General features: G+C 56.7%; 6 protein-coding genes across 6 annotated transcripts; 2 read left to right on the top strand and 4 right to left on the bottom strand.

Annotated features, from left to right (window-relative positions):
* Positions 1-427: 427 nt before the first annotated feature.
* DICSQDRAFT_124409 (uncharacterized protein) lies at positions 428-4,957 on the top strand (the record flags this gene model as incomplete). Its single annotated transcript, XM_007361694.1, has 6 exons — positions 428-1,389; positions 1,447-3,697; positions 3,753-3,934; positions 3,988-4,049; positions 4,104-4,370; positions 4,428-4,957. The coding sequence occupies 6 exons, from the start codon at positions 428-430 to the stop codon at positions 4,955-4,957; spliced, it is 4,254 nt and encodes a 1,417-aa protein (XP_007361756.1).
* A 650-nt stretch (positions 4,958-5,607) lies between these two features.
* On the bottom strand, positions 5,608-7,188 carry DICSQDRAFT_51405 (uncharacterized protein; the record flags this gene model as incomplete). The annotated part of the gene is made up of 3 exons (XM_007361693.1): positions 5,608-6,820; positions 6,876-7,035; positions 7,095-7,188. 3 exons carry the CDS (start codon positions 7,186-7,188, stop codon positions 5,608-5,610), a joined length of 1,467 nt encoding a protein of 488 aa, XP_007361755.1.
* Positions 7,189-9,508: 2,320 nt separating this feature from the next.
* On the bottom strand, positions 9,509-11,211 carry DICSQDRAFT_159363 (uncharacterized protein; the record flags this gene model as incomplete). Its single annotated transcript, XM_007361692.1, has 7 exons — positions 9,509-9,568; positions 9,814-9,954; positions 10,019-10,210; positions 10,265-10,352; positions 10,405-10,415; positions 10,483-10,693; positions 11,078-11,211. The coding sequence occupies 7 exons, from the start codon at positions 11,209-11,211 to the stop codon at positions 9,509-9,511; spliced, it is 837 nt and encodes a 278-aa protein (XP_007361754.1).
* Positions 11,212-11,373: 162 nt separating this feature from the next.
* DICSQDRAFT_43150 (uncharacterized protein) lies at positions 11,374-11,656 on the top strand (the record flags this gene model as incomplete). Its single annotated transcript, XM_007361691.1, has 2 exons — positions 11,374-11,496; positions 11,552-11,656. Coding segments are annotated over 2 exons (228 nt in total), but the record flags the coding sequence as incomplete, so codon positions are not given.
* A 401-nt stretch (positions 11,657-12,057) lies between these two features.
* Positions 12,058-14,229, bottom strand: DICSQDRAFT_132653 (uncharacterized protein). The gene is made up of 2 exons (XM_007361690.1): positions 13,713-14,229; positions 12,058-13,585 (listed from the first exon to the last, which is right to left on the bottom strand). The coding sequence occupies exons 1-2, from the start codon at positions 14,191-14,193 to the stop codon at positions 13,197-13,199; spliced, it is 870 nt and encodes a 289-aa protein (XP_007361752.1). The 5' UTR covers positions 14,194-14,229; the 3' UTR covers positions 12,058-13,196.
* Positions 14,230-14,599: 370 nt separating this feature from the next.
* Positions 14,600-15,236, bottom strand: DICSQDRAFT_51571 (ribosomal protein S13; the record flags this gene model as incomplete). The annotated part of the gene is made up of 4 exons (XM_007361689.1): positions 14,600-14,643; positions 14,700-14,953; positions 15,005-15,138; positions 15,198-15,236. 4 exons carry the CDS (start codon positions 15,234-15,236, stop codon positions 14,600-14,602), a joined length of 471 nt encoding a protein of 156 aa, XP_007361751.1.
* Between the last annotated feature and the right edge of the window lie 1,549 nt (positions 15,237-16,785).

Genomic DNA, 16,785 nt, shown 5'->3' with positions numbered 1-16,785 from the left:
ACAACACTCATCATAGAACACAGGATTACATAGTGGGCATCATGAAGCTTGAGCTTGGTCGAAGGGAAGCTTCAATAGCTGAGCATGGAAGGGGAAGGTTCGATACCGAAAATGTTGAGCAAGACAACGAAGACTCTCCGGTGCGTATTCAAAAGCGTAACCGGAAGCTGGGAATTAGACCACACAGGACCCACTGCAAGGTGTAATGATTGTTGAGGGAGTTCAAGCAAGTGGTGCTGGCTTGCAGCACAAGATTACCTGATTAGGAGGGCTGCTGACATAAGCGGAAGTCGAGTATGGGGTGTGTTGATGTTGGTGCCCACGTTGTCAACGCGCGCGACGCGGGCAACGACCCTGCGACGGCTCTGCGCTTTTCCTCCATTACGTGCAGTATACCCCCTCCCAGCACGCTCCGTGGCCTCCAACCATGGCGTGCAAATCTCGACGCAGGACACGGCACTCGTCCCGAGCAGTAACCCTTCTAGCCCTCGCCCTCTCCGCACATGTCGTTCTTGCCGCTTCCGACTCCCCTCTCGTCGACTTCAATCGCATGGGCAAGGTCGGCCTTGCAGGGGCATTCGCAGGTCTCGATCTCGTCGACAACTCTACTTCTGTAACCTTTGACCCCACTACCGCCTCCCTTCTCTCTCGTTCTTCCGATGGTTCTCTCTCCAAAATTGCGTCAACAAATCCTGGCGGCAGCGTCTTAGCAGGCTGCGCCGTCGACGACGTGTTCTATTTTGCAGGGAGCTTTACGTCGGTTGGGAGCACTACGGCGGCCAATGTCGCCTCGTATTCCTCCTCGCAGAACACGATCTCTTCTCTAGGTCAAAATGGCCCAGACGGTGTCGTGCATACACTCTTCTGCGATTCGTCACGGAAGCAGGTATGGGCAGGTGGTCAGTTCAGCTCCCCAGGCGCGTCCGTCGCGGTCTGGGATATCGCGTCGTCGTCCTGGTCGGCAGCTCCCTTCGGCGGACTGACCGGTGCGGCTGCTGAAGTCTTGTCTATAACGTCCAACTCGTCCCAGTCCAGTCTTTACATCTCCGGCTCTTTCATCGCATCTTTTGGCAATGGCACCGTCGCCATCAATGGTACACACAATCCTAATGTTCCCTTCTCAACCGGCGCGACTCCATTCTCGTCGTCTCTCGTCCCCGTACCCCTCCAGGGCGCACAAATCGATGCCGGCCCGTCCTCTTCGGACAGCGACTTCAGCAACATCAACAACACCTTGTGTCCTGCGGGTAGCGACGGCCCCGGCAACACCTGGTTCGCCGCTGACGGAACGAAAGCTGTTATCACCGTCAGGAAGTTTTCTTTCCTCACTGCGAGAGGAATACGCATTGGCAACACTTTCTTGAATGGCCGGGGGACTACCGCATTCAGGTGAGTAGGCCGTGGTGATGTTGATTTGGGGAAACTGTCTGATCTGGTTCACCGTAGCGTCGCCACAATCCCCGATAATACTGTACAACAGCTGCACTACTTTGATCCTACCGCCAATCAGAACAAGTCGTGCACAGACAGCTGTCCCCTGCTCACGGACCCAAATGTCCCATACCAAGACTTCTTGTTCGACTCTGATCTAGACGTCACCGGATTCCAGTTGACTTTGTCGGCGTTCAAGGGCGATGGTGCCGGATTGCATCTGCTCCAGCTTCTCTCTTCCGGAGCATTTGCGTCTGCCGTTGACGGGCAGAACGGCCAGTCGTGTTTCGCGCCCGGACCGTCTAGTACATTGCCAGTAGGTACATGGACCGTGAAACAAGCCGATACTTCGATCGCAGGCACGGTTCAGCAAGTCCTTGTCTCTGATGTGGATGTCGGGACTTCTCAAGCCGACGGTCCGAGCTTCACTTGGATGCCCTACGTCTCCGCCTCTGGAGAGTACGACATCAACCTACTGGTTCCGGGTTGCACCAACTTCCAGGATTGTCCTCTCCGTACCAGCGTGCAGGTCACCGTATTCCCGGGCGGTGGCCAGAACCCATGGGTGACCAACATCTCTCAGCAGAACACGCAGGATTCTACGACTCTCATCTACAGGGGCCCCATCGTTCCCACAACCCCTCAATTCCAGACCACCATCACCATGGAATTGGCGGAAGATCCCAAAGGCAGCGGACAGAATGGCAAATACGAGCTCGTCGCCGATCGCGTGCAACTCATCCTGACGAGCGCGAACACGACTTCCTCCAACTCGTCATCCTCCGGAAGCAACACCACGTCGATTACGCAGCAAGGATTCGGCTTCCTGGAATGGCCGTTGAGCAGCACTTCCACCGTCGCTTCCCATGCCGCTATCCCAACTTCCGCGATCACCAGTCAGGACAACATTGGGTTTGGCCTCTTGTCTGCCCTTGGCGGAGTCAATTCGGTGGCATCCACCACTGAAGCCGTGGCAGCGGTCGCGCAGCACCCTTCTGGTGCTCTCTTCCTCGGCGGTAAGTTCTCGTTGACGTCGGGATCGGCGAATGGCGCTTCGAACATCGCGGTGTATAAGAATGGGGCCTTGACGGCGTTGTCCAACAACGGCCTGAATGGTGCTGTCACGTCCCTCGTCGTTAATGGAGACAACCTCTACGTCGGAGGCTCCTTCTCTGACACCGCACAGGCTTCGAACAGCGCCCTGAAGGGTGTCGCTGTTTACTCCGTCTCCGGCAACACGTGGTCAGCCCTCGAAGGCGGCGTGAATGGTGCCGTCACCTCTCTCGATGTTGCCAACAACCAGATCCTCGTTGCGGGCAACTTCACGGAACTTCTCAACTCGAGTGGCGGCACCACCGATCAGAACGCCGGCGGCTTCGCGACGTGGGACGTCTCGTCCGGCAGCTGGGTGAACAGCGGTGGCTTCCTTGTGGGATCTATGACGTTCGTCGGCAATGGCACGTCGGCCAACCCCCAGTTCGTAGCCGGAAGCGTCACCTCCTCCCTGAAGTTCGGCGCATCCGGTCTCGTAATGCTGCAGAATGGCCAGAATGGCAAGCCCGAGGTCGTCCCTCTTGGTGTCCAATTTGACGCGAGCAATGCGGCCAACTCGACGCCCGCGACTGTCATTCGTCGGTCACACCACCGTCGCTCGGCCACGAGCTGGATTCCCAACCTGAACGTCATGACCATGTTCAAGCGCCAAACTCAGACCACGCTCGCTCCTCTCCCTAGTGCCGCCCCTGCCCCGGCTCCTGCCGTCCTTGCGGGCGTGTTCTGGACGAATAGCAGCGCTTCGAAGGAGGTCGTCATCATCGGCGGCAACTTCTCTTACACCGCTGGAGGTGTCTCTGCCGAGAACATCGCGATTTACGATGCCAACAGCAAGACTGCCGTCGCGCTCAAGGGCAACCAGCCCAACGGCACGATTCGCGCTCTTCATGTAAAGGGCAACTCGCTCTACGTCGGCGGCGAGTTCACGATCCAGGGTGTCGAGACCAACGGGTTTGCTATCTACGACCTGGCGAATCAGCGCTGGGACCAAAACGGCGTCGACTCGCTCCAGGCGGGCTCGGGTTCGAGTGTAGTCGTGCGCTCTATCAGTGATTCCCCCGCGGACGATCACACTGTTGTCGTTGCGGGATCGTTCGCACAGGCCGGGTCGACACCTTGCCGTGCGATCTGCTCGCTCGACAGCACTAGTCGCAAGTGGTCCGCGCTTGGGAATGGCATTCAGGGTGATGTTTCTGCCGTGGTTTATGCCGGAGTGAGTACTGTCGCCTCGTACGTCATTCATGCTTGGTGGCTGATGTCCTTGACAGAGTGACACTCTCATTGCTGCCGGCTCTATCGCTCTCGCAGACAGCACGCATGCGAACGTCGCCTCCTACGAGCTCTCCAACAGCACTTGGTCGTCTGTCGGAGACGGCAGTACTCTCCCTGGTCCTGTCACCGCGGTTGAGGTCGACAACAATAACAAGAGCGCCGTCTTCGCGGCTGGTCGGTCAGTACCACGTCGCATGTGTCACCTATAGCTTTGTGCTGATCCAATACTAGTGCGTCCGATGGCTCGTCGTCCTTCCTATACTTCTGGGACGGCAAGAATTGGAACTCTGTTGGTGAGCGTCACCGTTGCTTAGCCCACGAGGTTTTTTTGACTAATTTCCCCGCAGGCTCTACCCTCGAGAGCACGACAGAGATTTCGCAGTTGACCATGGTGCCCCTCCAGAACACTCACGCCAGCAATGGTATCATTGAGCCGGACCGTGTCTTGATGATCTCTGGCACGCTGTCGGACTCTTCGTTCGGGAACGCGTCCTCCGCTCTCTTCGATGGTGCAACCTTCATCCCGTACGTGGTGTCGACTTCTCAATCGGGAGCTCCTGGTACTGTTGCTGGCTTGTTCCGCTCGTTTGCGACCTTCAGCTTCACGCAGAAGCGTGAGTATCTCAGGATATGCATAAGCAATGTAGGAGGTTAGCTGACATACCTCGCAGACTTTCTCGCAACTGGCGTCGTTATTCTCATCTCAATCGCCATCGGCGCCGGTATCGTCTTCCTGCTCGCGCTGATCGAGATTCTCTGGACGCTCTTTGCACGCCGTGATGACAAGGTCGGCCCCGTCGCCCACGAAGACTTCGATACTGACGACGACTCGACCCACCGCCCGTCCTCGCTCCTCGAGCATATCAACGCCGCCACGCGCTCGACCATCCTCGGTGCGCAGAGTCCCTTTGGACTCAACGCTGAGAAGGAGGCTGGCTACGCCGTCGCCGCCGGCGCAGCGGCGCACGATGACCCATTCAGCGGCCCCGACGGGAGCAACTACGTCCGTGCGGAGACGCCTTCGGATGCGCTTGGAGGTGGTCTAGACGGCGAGGAGCAGAGCAGGCCGGCGTATGCCCGCTACTCGTTCGATGGTAGGGGTGATGGTGAACTTGCGTTGAGAACGGGCCAGGAGCTCGAGATTCTAGACGATAGAGACGCTGCGTACGTTTCTTTTCTCTCCCCAGCTATGCTCGCCTGATGCTGACAACGATCCGCACACAGTTGGTGGTACGCACGAGACTCGCGTACGGGACAGGAAGGTGTTGTGCCTGCAGCATATGTGTACTAAACTATTCGCATTATTCTTCACTTCATGAACTGTTTTTGATCTGCAATCTAGTCCTGCTTTCGTCGCATCGTTGGTTATGCCTGTGGTCCTGATACCCATGCCCATGACAAGATCGACCTTGAGGTCGTTCGCTCACGTATTCCGTCTCACTTCGGTCGAGATCTGTCTTCTTAGCACATGATTGTCCATAATTCGGTGGACTTCGGTGATGCAGCATTCTCACTTTTACTTGTGTTGTCTATTTCTCGGACCCCATGTTGATCGTATGGTATACAGTACGTACGAGGAATAATACACGCAGAGGCAGCGTGAAAAGGGATGGATACATGGGTGCGATGAGGAAGGGAGTGTGGTAGTGATGCAATTCGGCAGTAGATGATGCAAATGTAGACGGTTACAAAATCTGTCCACTTGAGGCAGCGGTACGGAACGGGCCATTCATATGTCCTTGATTGGCAGTCTGGTCAACGCCGAATATGAGGTACGTATATACTGATGACAGATTGACCGGTGACCGCTCGAACTGGTCATAACGGTCAGGGCTTCGGTTACGACCGCGATCAATACAACACTGGTGGGTTGAAGTGCTTCTGCGAGTTGGCAATGAAGCCAACCTTCGTCTTGAACTCCTCCCTGCGACGCTGGTCGCGGTACTCGCGCACATGCCGACCCGCCTCCCGTGCCTCTCCGGCGTTCCTCGCTTTCACGACGTCCGTGCCGCTACCGAACGCACCGAACCCGCCCTTCCGAGGGACGAGAGCCGATTTCTTGTCGGCGATGAGCCTGCGCACGAGTGCAGCGCCGGAGTTGGGATCCTCCGGTTTGCCGCCTCGCCGCATGCCAGGGAAGGACTGCGCGTAGTACCTCCGCATGCTGCGATGACCTATCCGCGCACCCGACGGCAGGACCAGTTCGTAGCTGGAGTCGCCATACGTGACCTGGTTCTCGTCGAGTTCGTCCTCGCCAGACTCCTCGTCGCTCTCGTCCGACGCCTCTACGTCTACGACGTCGTCGACTTCCCCATCGTCGTCAGCATCGTCCTCGACGTCCTCCCATTCCTCGGTCTCTTGCTTCTCGGCCTTCGCCTTCTCTTTCGCGGCCCGCCTCGCAGCACGCGCCGCCTTGCGCGCATTACGCTCCTCCGCGTCGGGGTATGACGTCGAGAAGTCGTAGAAGTCCGAGACCTCAAGCCGCTCGACGTCCGTGTCGTACGCGATCTTGCAATGGCCCTTATCCTGCATGTGCTTCCTCACCGCCTCGAGCGAGCGGAACTCGGTATTGCAGTAGAGGCACGTGTTCCCCACCGCGATCTTCTCGCCCAGGTAGGTAACGAGCCCGGCTAGGTTGACGAGGTACTCGGCGTCGGGGACGAAGAAAGAGTGCGCGACTGACATATGGGTGAGATTGTCCTCTAGTGTCTCTGCGGGGGGTGCGGACGTGCAGAAGAGGCACTGGGTGGGCGAGAGGCGGGCACGGGCGGCGGCGATCTTCTCGTCGATGGTCTGGTTGATCTGCTCCTCACTCGCGCCTTCATCGACGCTGAGCGAAACGCCCTGAAGCTGCGAGGTAACCTTCTCTACACCAGGCTCCGCCGCGGCCCTAGATGATGTAGGCGGGGAGGAAGGGCCAGCTTCGGGTGAAGCGTAGGTCTCCTCGAGGACGGGAGAGGCTTCGGGTGCAGCAGCGGCCTTAGCGGCGGCACGAAGCTCGTTTTCCTTGTGCTTTTTTGAGATCAAATGAGACCTGTATGCGTTCTCTGTGGTGTAGGTTTTCCTGTGAGGGTGGGGTATTAAGATCGATTCGAAAGAAATATGTACAGAACACTTACCCGCAAATCTCGCAGGATGAGCCCTTGGGCGAAGCCATAACAGCTGTCTCAGCCCTCCTCTCCAAGACCTTCTGGTTGAACAACGCGGCGCTGACGGGTGGCAGGCCGGCCACTCGCCGCTTCATGTTGTATCTGTGGTGATCAGAGCGGTAGTGCTCCCCTACGTGAGAGCATTGAGAAGGGTCCTTCCAAAGATGTGGCTGCAAAAAAACTACTCACTTTGATCTTGGGCAGTGTGGAAGGCGATGGTGCATGATATACATGTATAAAGGTTACCCTGAGGAGCAGGTTGGGCAACGAGGATATCCGTCATGGTGGTAAGTGGTATTGGTCTGGTAAGAATGAGTACTCCCCCACTACCGCTGTTTTTGAGGATGAGTGAGTCGTTCTACGATCGGTACCGCCAGATCGGTCAGCCCGTACGGATTTGCTCCCACGTGATGCGGGGCTGGTTCAATCTCGAATCCCACCTGGCCACATATGGGGGAATGCCAATTCCCAAAACGCTCATCACAACCGCACTTAACGCAAGGCTATCATAAGTCGAGCTGCTGTGACCAGACAAGTACCCGTAAATATCTCGCCCCGACCTACGGGCCTGGCTGTTCAACCCGCACAGGACAGACCAGGCTCACTGCCCTCTTGGGGGTATCAGTTATCGCCCAGTCGTATTCTCTGCGTAGCTGGTCTGGTACGATTCAGCCAGATCTCCTCTCTTTCTTGTGAAAGTTTCCAAGTACCATGCAACAGCCAAATTCCAGAGCAGGGTACGGATGCCAGATTGCCAGTGAGTGGACTGTTCAACGGTATCCGAGAATATGCACTAAGCCATGAAGAATACCGAGTTGGAGCGTGGCTCAGAGACTATTGAAGTCGACTTCTGCTCGTGCTTCGGTCATTGTTCCTAAGGCAATGAGAGGGCAGCACGCTGTGCGCCACGGTGACCTTCAGTACCCGCAGATCCGGCTCCGTCTACGAAGGCGGCCGCGACGCATTCGTGGACCTCGCTTTTGACACCTCCCGCTGTTGGGGAGCGCATGTGGAGAAGTGAACGAATGCTTGCATGGACCTCGGAGGATAGTGCGCTTGACGTTGGCTCCTATGAACTCCAAACTGTTGCTGGAGTATGATCTGGATATCGAACTGGGTAACATATCAAAGAGACCATTGAGTACCTTGCCATAGTCACGCAATCGAACATCCTGGTCGTATCCGGTACCTATACTCTAGATAGCTGTTGAGGCTATCAGATGTATGGAAACCAATTCGGAGATCATAATAAGATAGAAGGATAGCAGTCGGGCAAACCGACCAACTGCCTGACAGAAGAATATGTATGTTCCATAGCATCATCTACAATCCTGTGATGAGATCTGCAGCCTAGATGCACTTTCAGCGACCTTAGAACACCGGGGGGACGGCGGGGCTTCCAACGCACGTTCTCCGCAACGGTCGCCTACATGTACTGTTAGTTGCTGCACGAAATGTAAATTTTCCTCGCAGTACGTCCGGTCGAGGACTCCCCGTGGGTAGAATAAATGCATCTGCCTGCAAGTGCAAAGCCCATAATCGTCTTCTACCTAATATTCCTGCATATCAGCCAGCACCTCACCACGAGCATATTCGCCATTCCGTAGACCCGTAATTCTGGGTCGACGACACTGCCGTCCTTTCTGGAGAACATGGCGGCTGTGCCAAGGGATGGAACAAGCAGCCGTATGAGTTCTTGATGTATTCTAATAGAGCCTCATCCGAAGCCACGTCTCCGGGGGAAGGGACGACAAGCTTGCCAGCGTCATTTGCTAGCCGTTCTGTCCCGAAGACATTCATCGCTAGCTCCAAAGTCAACAGCATCTTTGAGTCCCGCCTATATGCAAGTAACTGTGCAGCGCATCTTTCAACTGCTGTCAGAGAATGAGGGTCTCCCTGGGTTCGATGGTAGGAGGCGCCGACGCAATATGAACGCTGCCGTGGGATAGCGGGGGCATCAGAGTCGCAACGAAGGTCAGACAGCGATCAGTCGTCGACGGTGGCATGCGCCCGGACAGCCGCAAAAACCCTGGAGAAAGCCTCAATCTGCAGTACGTGTCATTACAAGCTCTTCTGCGCAGGAAGTAGGAAACGGAATACACATACACTCGCCGTCTACAGAGCGTGTACCAAGGGATAGTTCGATCTGTGTTTCCAGCTGGTTCTTGAAAACCCGACGCAGCAGCACCCTCTCTAGCTTCCGCCTCCCTCTTTCACTCACTGAGCTGCTCTGCTGATGCGAACATTTTCGCGTTGACGAATCCAAGAGTCATTGTTGTTGCCCAAGCCACAGGGCGTCTCTTATCCCGACTGAGTGTGACGTCAACGAAACTGAACAAATGTACCAGGGAAGGCACATTGATACTGTATGTACAGGAGAAAACAACATACCTTGCGCGGTACTCCATTCTCCATTGGACACGGCATACTACGGTGTGCACCACTGCTGCCGAACGTCGTGCTCTAAGCTCGTTTGAAGCGCACAGGAAAAGTTACTGCGCCCCTCGTTGTCGCCTTGCCAACACGATGCGGAAAGACTGTTCGAAACACACAGTGAAACGGCGATTCACCATCAGATGATTGAGATTCGTATATTAGGGCTTCTAGTCATGGACTGTGGAGTGGTGATCAACGGCGTACGGAGACTTGTACACGCTACATACCTGAATAGCAGCCATGCGTAGTCCAGTGAGAAGCAATTGTAATCATATGCGAGGAACAGTCGACTACTACACTCCTGGAGACAATCAATAGGTGGTACATTACAAGACAACGGTGAATGATAGCGTAGACAGAGATGCCAGGGCGTAGATACACCAAAGAGCAGTCTTGAGAGACATAAACCTCAAGCAGCCTACGAGCTAAGAGTTCATGGGATGTATGCGCAGTATCGGAAGCGTTTACGCACCGTCAGTGGTATGCCGAACCGCTCCGCCCGTTTCTTGCGTCGGGCGAGCTCCTCCTCGTCAACGGGCTCCGGCGGTGGAGCGGCGCGCTTCCTGCCTTGGACACCAAACCTTGCGGCACGGGCGGCGAGCTTCTCGGGGTCCTATACGTAGCAAACACGACTGAGCCCAACGTGCCGGGAAATATAGGCAGTGAGTCCAACGCACGTCAACGATCGCACTCTTCGCCACCTTGCCATTCGCTGTATCCCTTCCATTCTTCTGTACCGGCGCGGGCTTGGCTTCCACTACGGGAATGCCGAAACGTGCCGCACGTGCTTTACGCCTCTCTGCTTCAGGATCCTCGCTCGTCGTTGCAGTAGCGGAGGGTGATGGCGAAGTTGCAGGAGTGGCCTCACTCTGCACGTGGCAAGTCATTACGGCATTCAAGGAGGACGACGAGATGGTACATACCGCTTTCGGTGCAGCTTGAGACACTGCTTTTGAGGAGGGGGCCGGAGCAGCGACTTGGGCCGTCTTTGAAGACGATACAGGAGCAGCACTGCGCAATAGGGTCAAGTTGAGAGGGCGCCGAGAAAGAAAAGCGTACATACGCCTTCGGTGGCTGTGGCGGAGACGCGACGCGACGCGTACAATGAGCAGGCGAAGAGGACGAATGTGGGACGACGTACTGCTTCTGACTTCTCCGGTGCGTTCGTAGTCGTTGCAGACGCGTCCCGCGCCGACTGGGCAGGGGCAGGCCCGTAGTTGTTGTTGTATACCTCGATGGCTTCAGGCGAGCCGAGGATTTTGGCGATGAGGTCTGGTTTGTTCGCCTTGCCGGTCACTGCGACGTTCGCTTTCGCGAGGATGTCCTTGAGGTCGACGACCTTGAGTGCCTTGCTGAGCACGGAGTGAGCAGGGGGGCACAGGCAGACGGGGAGGGACGTACAGCTTGGACTCCATGGTGGTGGCAGGTGGGGAAGTGAGGGCAGTCCGGAAAAGGAAATGGGGCCTGGGCTGTGACCAATCGGGACGGGGGAGGGCTGCGACATCTTACTGGGCGAAGCGTTGGTTGCAGCTGGTTGGTCAGGCCGTTGCACCTGAGCTCGGCCAATCACATACTCATTCCAGTAATCATGGACCCCGTCAATCATCTCTTCAGTCCTAACCCTTATCACGACTACCGTACGTCGTCTAGCTCCTGTCCTCCGCTGCGCTAACAGTCTCGTCCACGCACAGAGAACAACCCCCTATACAATCTCTACAACCAGCAACACCACCCACAAGCCCACCAACAGCACCCCCAACAACAGCACCAGCATCAGTTCCAGCACCCCCATGCGCACCCTCACCAGCATCAGCACCAGCAGCCTCACCCGCACCAACACCCTCACCAGCACCCGCATCAGCACCCCCATGCCTCCCGTCACCCCTCACCGGGCCCGTCTCCGGCTTCCACGCCGATTCCTCATTCCCCGCATCTGTTCCTCCAACATCATCTACCCCAACCGGCCCCTCAACAGGACCCCCAGGCTCCCCAACAGCCGCGAGAGCAAGAGCATCCGGTAGATCAGATCCAGGATGACACTCCGATGGACGAGGAACCTCTCTACGTGAATGCCAAGCAATACTATCGCATTCTCAAGCGGCGTGTAGCCAGAGCCCGTTTGGAGGAGCTACACAGGCTCTCAAAGCAAAGAAAGGTGGGTCGCAATTTTCTTCGCTACATTGTCTGCACTCCTCACACCCCTATTTCAGCCCTATCTCCACGAGTCCCGCCATAAGCACGCTATGCGACGCCCTCGCGGGCCAGGTGGTCGGTTTCTCACTGCAGAGGAGATCGCTGCTCAAAAGGCGCAGCAGGAGGCTGAAGCGGCTGGGCCCTCAGGCTCGGCTTCGGTCGACGGGGATGGCGAGGACGACGATGATGCAATGGGCGAGACCAGCAAGGATGTCGATATGACCATCGACAGTCCCGCCGAGTCCTCCAAAGGCCTGTCCGCACCTCCCCAAGTGCAGGCCCAGCCTCAGATTCAACAGGCCGATAAGCAACGTGAGATCCGCTCTCCTCACGCCGTCGCGTCTGGCCAGCCATTGCTGCAGCCCCGCCCTCAGCCTGCCGCCCCCGACATGACGTTCCAGCCCCAGCTCCAGCCTCAGCAGCAGTCTGTCATGGTGCCGCAGCCCCAAGCTACCCCGCAATCAAAACCCCAGCCCTCTCCCAATCTTCAAGCGCCTCCTCCGATGCAGTCCCCCCCTCCCCCTTCTCATTCGCCTTTCAATCTCCAGCTTGGCGGACACAGTGCCACGCCCGTGAGCTTGATGAACCTTGGTTTTCCACACCCCATGTCGCACCCAGCCACACCTGCGCCCATGTCCCCCAACCCCACCCCCGACGCTCTAAACCCGCTCGACCACGTGCCGCCAGACGCATACTCACGCCCCCTACCCGGCACAGGCACCCACGACCACGGTCGCCCGATGAGCACGGGGGTGACACGCCCTATGCCTGGAGCGCACACTCACTCACACGCCGGCCAGCCTGGTCATGCCGCCCACCCCCATGTGGGCCAGCCAGGCCAGGCTGCCCACCACATGCACACGGGCCAGCCGGGCCAGACAGCGGGCGGGCAACCCCAACCGGGGCCCTCTGGCGCTTCGCAGGCGCCGATGGCTCTCCGCGCGCCCTACCACGCCGCAATGCAGATGCACCATGTCCCGCACCCGCACGCCCACGCTCGACACCATGCGACGTTGATCAACCGGTCGGAGCGGCTGTACAATGCCGGAAGCGAGCATACCGTGCTCAACATCTCTGCGGAGGGGATCAAAGGCGACATCCAGAGGCGGGGGAGCGAGGTGATGCGGTTTGGAGGGCCGATGAACGCGTCGAACTCGAAGTAGGTTGAGGCATTCCTCCCAATGCAAACATTGGTATCTGCAACTTTCCTCCAGTACGAACGCCCATGGGGCTTTGAATCGGTGTCTGCTGTATCTCGTCGTGCGTGCTCTCTACGTCGTCTCGTCCCAGTTATGGTCTCGATTGATTTATTTCGTTAATGTTGCTATTGCTTCCTTGCTTCTCTCCCTCGTTTCATCCGTCCGTCGATAAATAGAATAAGGGTAGTAGCTACGCCGCGTGCCCCGTGTAACAAAATAAAGCTAGAGTCAGTAGTCGGAGATGGCAAGATCCATCGTGAGTTCTACCTAGTCGTGTCTGGTCTCTCAATTGTTGGGAGTATATCTACATAAAACCACATCTAACTTGAGCAGATTCTCTTGTTTACGTTTTACGTTTGGCCAATAGTATCGTCCGATCTCGATCGAGTGTCTACAATAATACGTACGAAACAGCAACGAAAGCAGATAGCGTTCCAGACCAGGTAGCCGGCTCGACGATTGGTCAAAGCATCTCGATGTCCATTGGTTCGTCTACGGGCTCGTCTACCGACTCTACCATTGGCGTGCACGGGCGCGTGTCCTCCATCGGCACCTCCTCCACCATTGGCTGCAACTCCTCCACACTTACACTCCCCAGATCTCTCTCCTCCTTCCCTTCCTCCTCGTCGCTCGGGCCCTCCTCATGCTCCGCCGGTACGATGAGCGGGCGGTATAGCACGAGCGCCGTCGCGGGGCTCGGCTCCGGCCCGAGGGCCCCGAGGGCGTGTGGTTTCGGTAGGCGGTCCAGGAGCGCGGACGAGATCTTGAACGCCGGCGCGTCGGGTCCCGAGTCCGTGGCAGTGCGGTCCTCGTCCTCCGCGTCGGAGTCCTCGAGATCGGTGATGACTATGCCTGTATCGTCGGGAGGCGCGTCAACTACGGTCGGGCGGGGCGGGCGGCGGAAGAGCGGCCTCCGGGTGGAGCGGGCCGTGGACGGAGGGGGGACGTGAACGGGGTGCAGCAAAGGGATAGGACGTACGGTCTTTCTCAATCTCGTACCACGAGGGGCCCTTCATAGACACGTCCGCGACCTCCGCTTCGCCCGTGCTGGCCTCCGGCGATGTAGGCTCCTCCACCGACCCAGGAAGGACGACCGATGTGGTGATGTTTGCGAGTATAGGCGTGACATACGGGTCCTGCGGCGCATCGGACCACGGATGTGATATTGTCGACACGACGGTGGGTGTTTCAGGGTGCTGAACAGCGGGCGCAAGATAGCTGGGGCTCGCGCTGGCACCGACGACTGTCCTTGCCGGACCGCCAGAAAGCGTGGTGTATGATGTTGGTGGTGCCCCATAAAATGGGAGTCCGCCCAACGTCAGCTGCGACATACCGCTTTCGAGAACGTCGCACCTGCGGCGTTTGGGACTTGGGGTTGGAGACAGCGAGCGACGGGGCTCGTAGTACGCGCTCGGCGTGTCTTCGTCGTCACTGAAATCTTTGCGCTTTTGTGAAGGCATGCGAAACCAGGGATGTAGTTGGTGAGGATCCGTCCAAGCTGCCGAGGTCATCATCTGTGGCAAGTGAATTAAGCAGTCAAGAGTTGAAGAGCACTACCGAGTGTGCGAGCACGTTCGAGTTCGGATTTAAACCAGCCACAAGCGCGCGGGCTCCCCAGAATGTTCTAGCTCCCCGAGTCCGTTTTTGGTCACTAGTGTGAGAACTCACGGAGCGAGTACCAGGTACTACACTTCGCGTTTGCCAGCAGATATACATTAGACAAAACGAGATGAGACGAATCTCAAATGATACAAAGAGGACGGCATGTCATGGTGGTTGGCATTACTGCATGGGAGAGATACATCACATAACAAACATAATACCACCGTCGATAAGCAAATCCGAAAGCAACAGACCGAGAAACGTTTAGCCACGCTTCTTCGACACACCAACGGTCTTTCCCCGACGACCTGCATACAACATAAGTCCCTGTGCACTGATAGCACTGGCCCAAAGATGCACGTACCAGTCGTCTTGGTGTGCTGACCCCTGACACGGAGACCCCAGAAGTGACGGAGACCACGGTGAGCACGAATCTTCTTCAGCCTCTCCAGGTCGTCACGGAGCTTAGAGTCAACACCGTTGGACAAGATCTGAGAGTTCTTGCCGTCGACGATGTCCCGCTGCCTGTTCAAGAACCATGTCGGGATCTTGAACTGGGTGGGGTTTTGGATGATGGTGACAATACGCTCGAGCTCATCCGAGTTGAGTTCACCAGCGCTGCCGAAGGATCAGCAGAACGGAACCCAACAACAACGTACAATAGCATACCGCTTGTTCAGGTCGACGTCGGCCTTTTTGCAGACAAGATTGGCGTAGCGGCGACCGACACCCTTAATCTCAGTCAAGGCGTACATGATCTTGCGCTTGCCATCAACGTTAGTGTTGAGAAGACGCAGGATGTGCTACATTCACGGTGATCAATATACCACCCAGCCGCATGGACGCACTGACGCAGACCGACCTGGAATTGTTGGTGGGCCTCGGGCACAACGAGAGACATGCTGGGCGAAAGCGAAGTGACCTGAAAACGGCCGGAAGAGGTCAGTCAAAAGTGCACTCACAGAGGTTCATCCGAGCTCGCGCGACGGCATCCAGCCCCAGATACATCTCCATCCGTCCGATTCACCACCACAGCACCCTGCAGTATCTCCCCGGGGGCCCTTGCAAACGATACAAAGGCAGCATTTACTCACCGGGATAGTCTTGACGGCCTGTGGTATGAGGCGGTAGCTAGAGGTCGATGCCTGCTTGCTGGCCCAACGCCCGGGACTACCCGAGCGCCTTTCCAAATCAGGGAGGCACTACTCAACCCATGGGCGCTCTGAGCTGTTCGCATCCGTTTCTTCGCATCTGAAATAAGAGCCTGAGCGACACCTCCCGACAAGGATCATTAGCCTCATTCTGAGATAGCGCCCAAAATCATCCACTGGAAACGTCAACAGGCGCAGTCAGCACTATGTCAACACTTGGTGAGGCAGGCGCTCTGCACTCCACTTGGAACCTTCTGTCCGCCCATATCATCTACAGAAACTCGGACGCACAGCTCAGGACACCTGTCAATCACAAGAGGTCATCGCTCGCAAACTTCTTCTAACATGAGAGCTTCTTGCAAAGGCCCGTACATCAGCAACAAACAAACTCCTGAGGCGCTGAATGCCTCCGCCCAGAGGTAACAGCGCAGCTGGAGGTGGGCCCCGAGCTTCCATCACGTGCTGGCAGGTGTACAAAGACTCTTCAGGGATGTACTTACGAAGTGGCATGATAACTTGGAGCGCTCCGAAGACGTCTGGATCCTCCGGACGACACCTAAAGGGAGCACGAGGACAGGCCTCCGGGAAAAATCCGCAGAACACATATTTCGACGCGTAGGTGAGCCGAGATACCGTAGTGCTACACTGCAATCATACCAGAAAACCCGATGTTCTGCTGCTTGTCAGCATGTACCCGGGTGATCACATACTCACTTAGCCTCACGGACGTGTTGTGGTGCACCTCCGACGGCCCGCACAGCGGGGGGGTCGAGACGCTACCAAGGACCGCAATGTAGCAATTTCTCTCCTAACTTCAGGATATTGTCGAATCTAGATCCCGCTTTCTGCATTCTGCTTCTCTGCTCTACAACACTCACATACCACTACTATCGACCTCGACATAGCTACCACTACTCAGCTCTTTGGGCCCTCATCTCCCATCAACGTAGCCAAAGTTGCGGTGAGTCCCTCTTCGACGTTGAAGACTCAGGGCCTCCTGCCGCATGGCTCAGCTACTGCGGCAGAGTTTGAAAATTGCCGTCGCAGTGTATTCGTGCGTATACTCGTCCTCGTTCACGAACAATGTGAGTTTTCCGGCATGAGCGTTCATTCGCTAGCTCGGTACAATATACTTTCATGTTGCCGATTATGTAGGACGAAGAAACGTTGCTATCCTGATCGACGAGGAAACTGATCTCCTCCCGAGCGCGGGTGTCGAGACGATTGAGAGACCATGTAGAGCCTCAACTCTGAGCGTCTAGCTTTCCAACTTCGATGCAAACGGCTCCAGTAAGCGAA

This window comes from Dichomitus squalens (genome assembly GCF_000275845.1).
Source record: "Dichomitus squalens LYAD-421 SS1 unplaced genomic scaffold DICSQscaffold_3, whole genome shotgun sequence".
Lineage (NCBI taxonomy): Eukaryota > Fungi > Basidiomycota > Agaricomycetes > Polyporales > Polyporaceae > Dichomitus > Dichomitus squalens.
The sequence above is the reverse complement of the archived record's forward strand: the minus strand, read 5'-3'. Positions and strand labels throughout refer to the sequence as shown.

What these genes read in the sequence shown, in the direction of transcription:
- DICSQDRAFT_132653 (XM_007361690.1), bottom strand. Translation starts at nt 14,193, where the DNA reads ATGCCTTCACAAAAGCGCAAAGATTTCAGTGACGACGAAGACACGCCG. An exon ending in GTACGAGATTGAGAAAGACC is followed by an intron (nt 13,586 to 13,712) that starts GTACGTCCTATC and finishes CCGACGATACAG; the next exon opens with GCATAGTCATCACCGATCTC.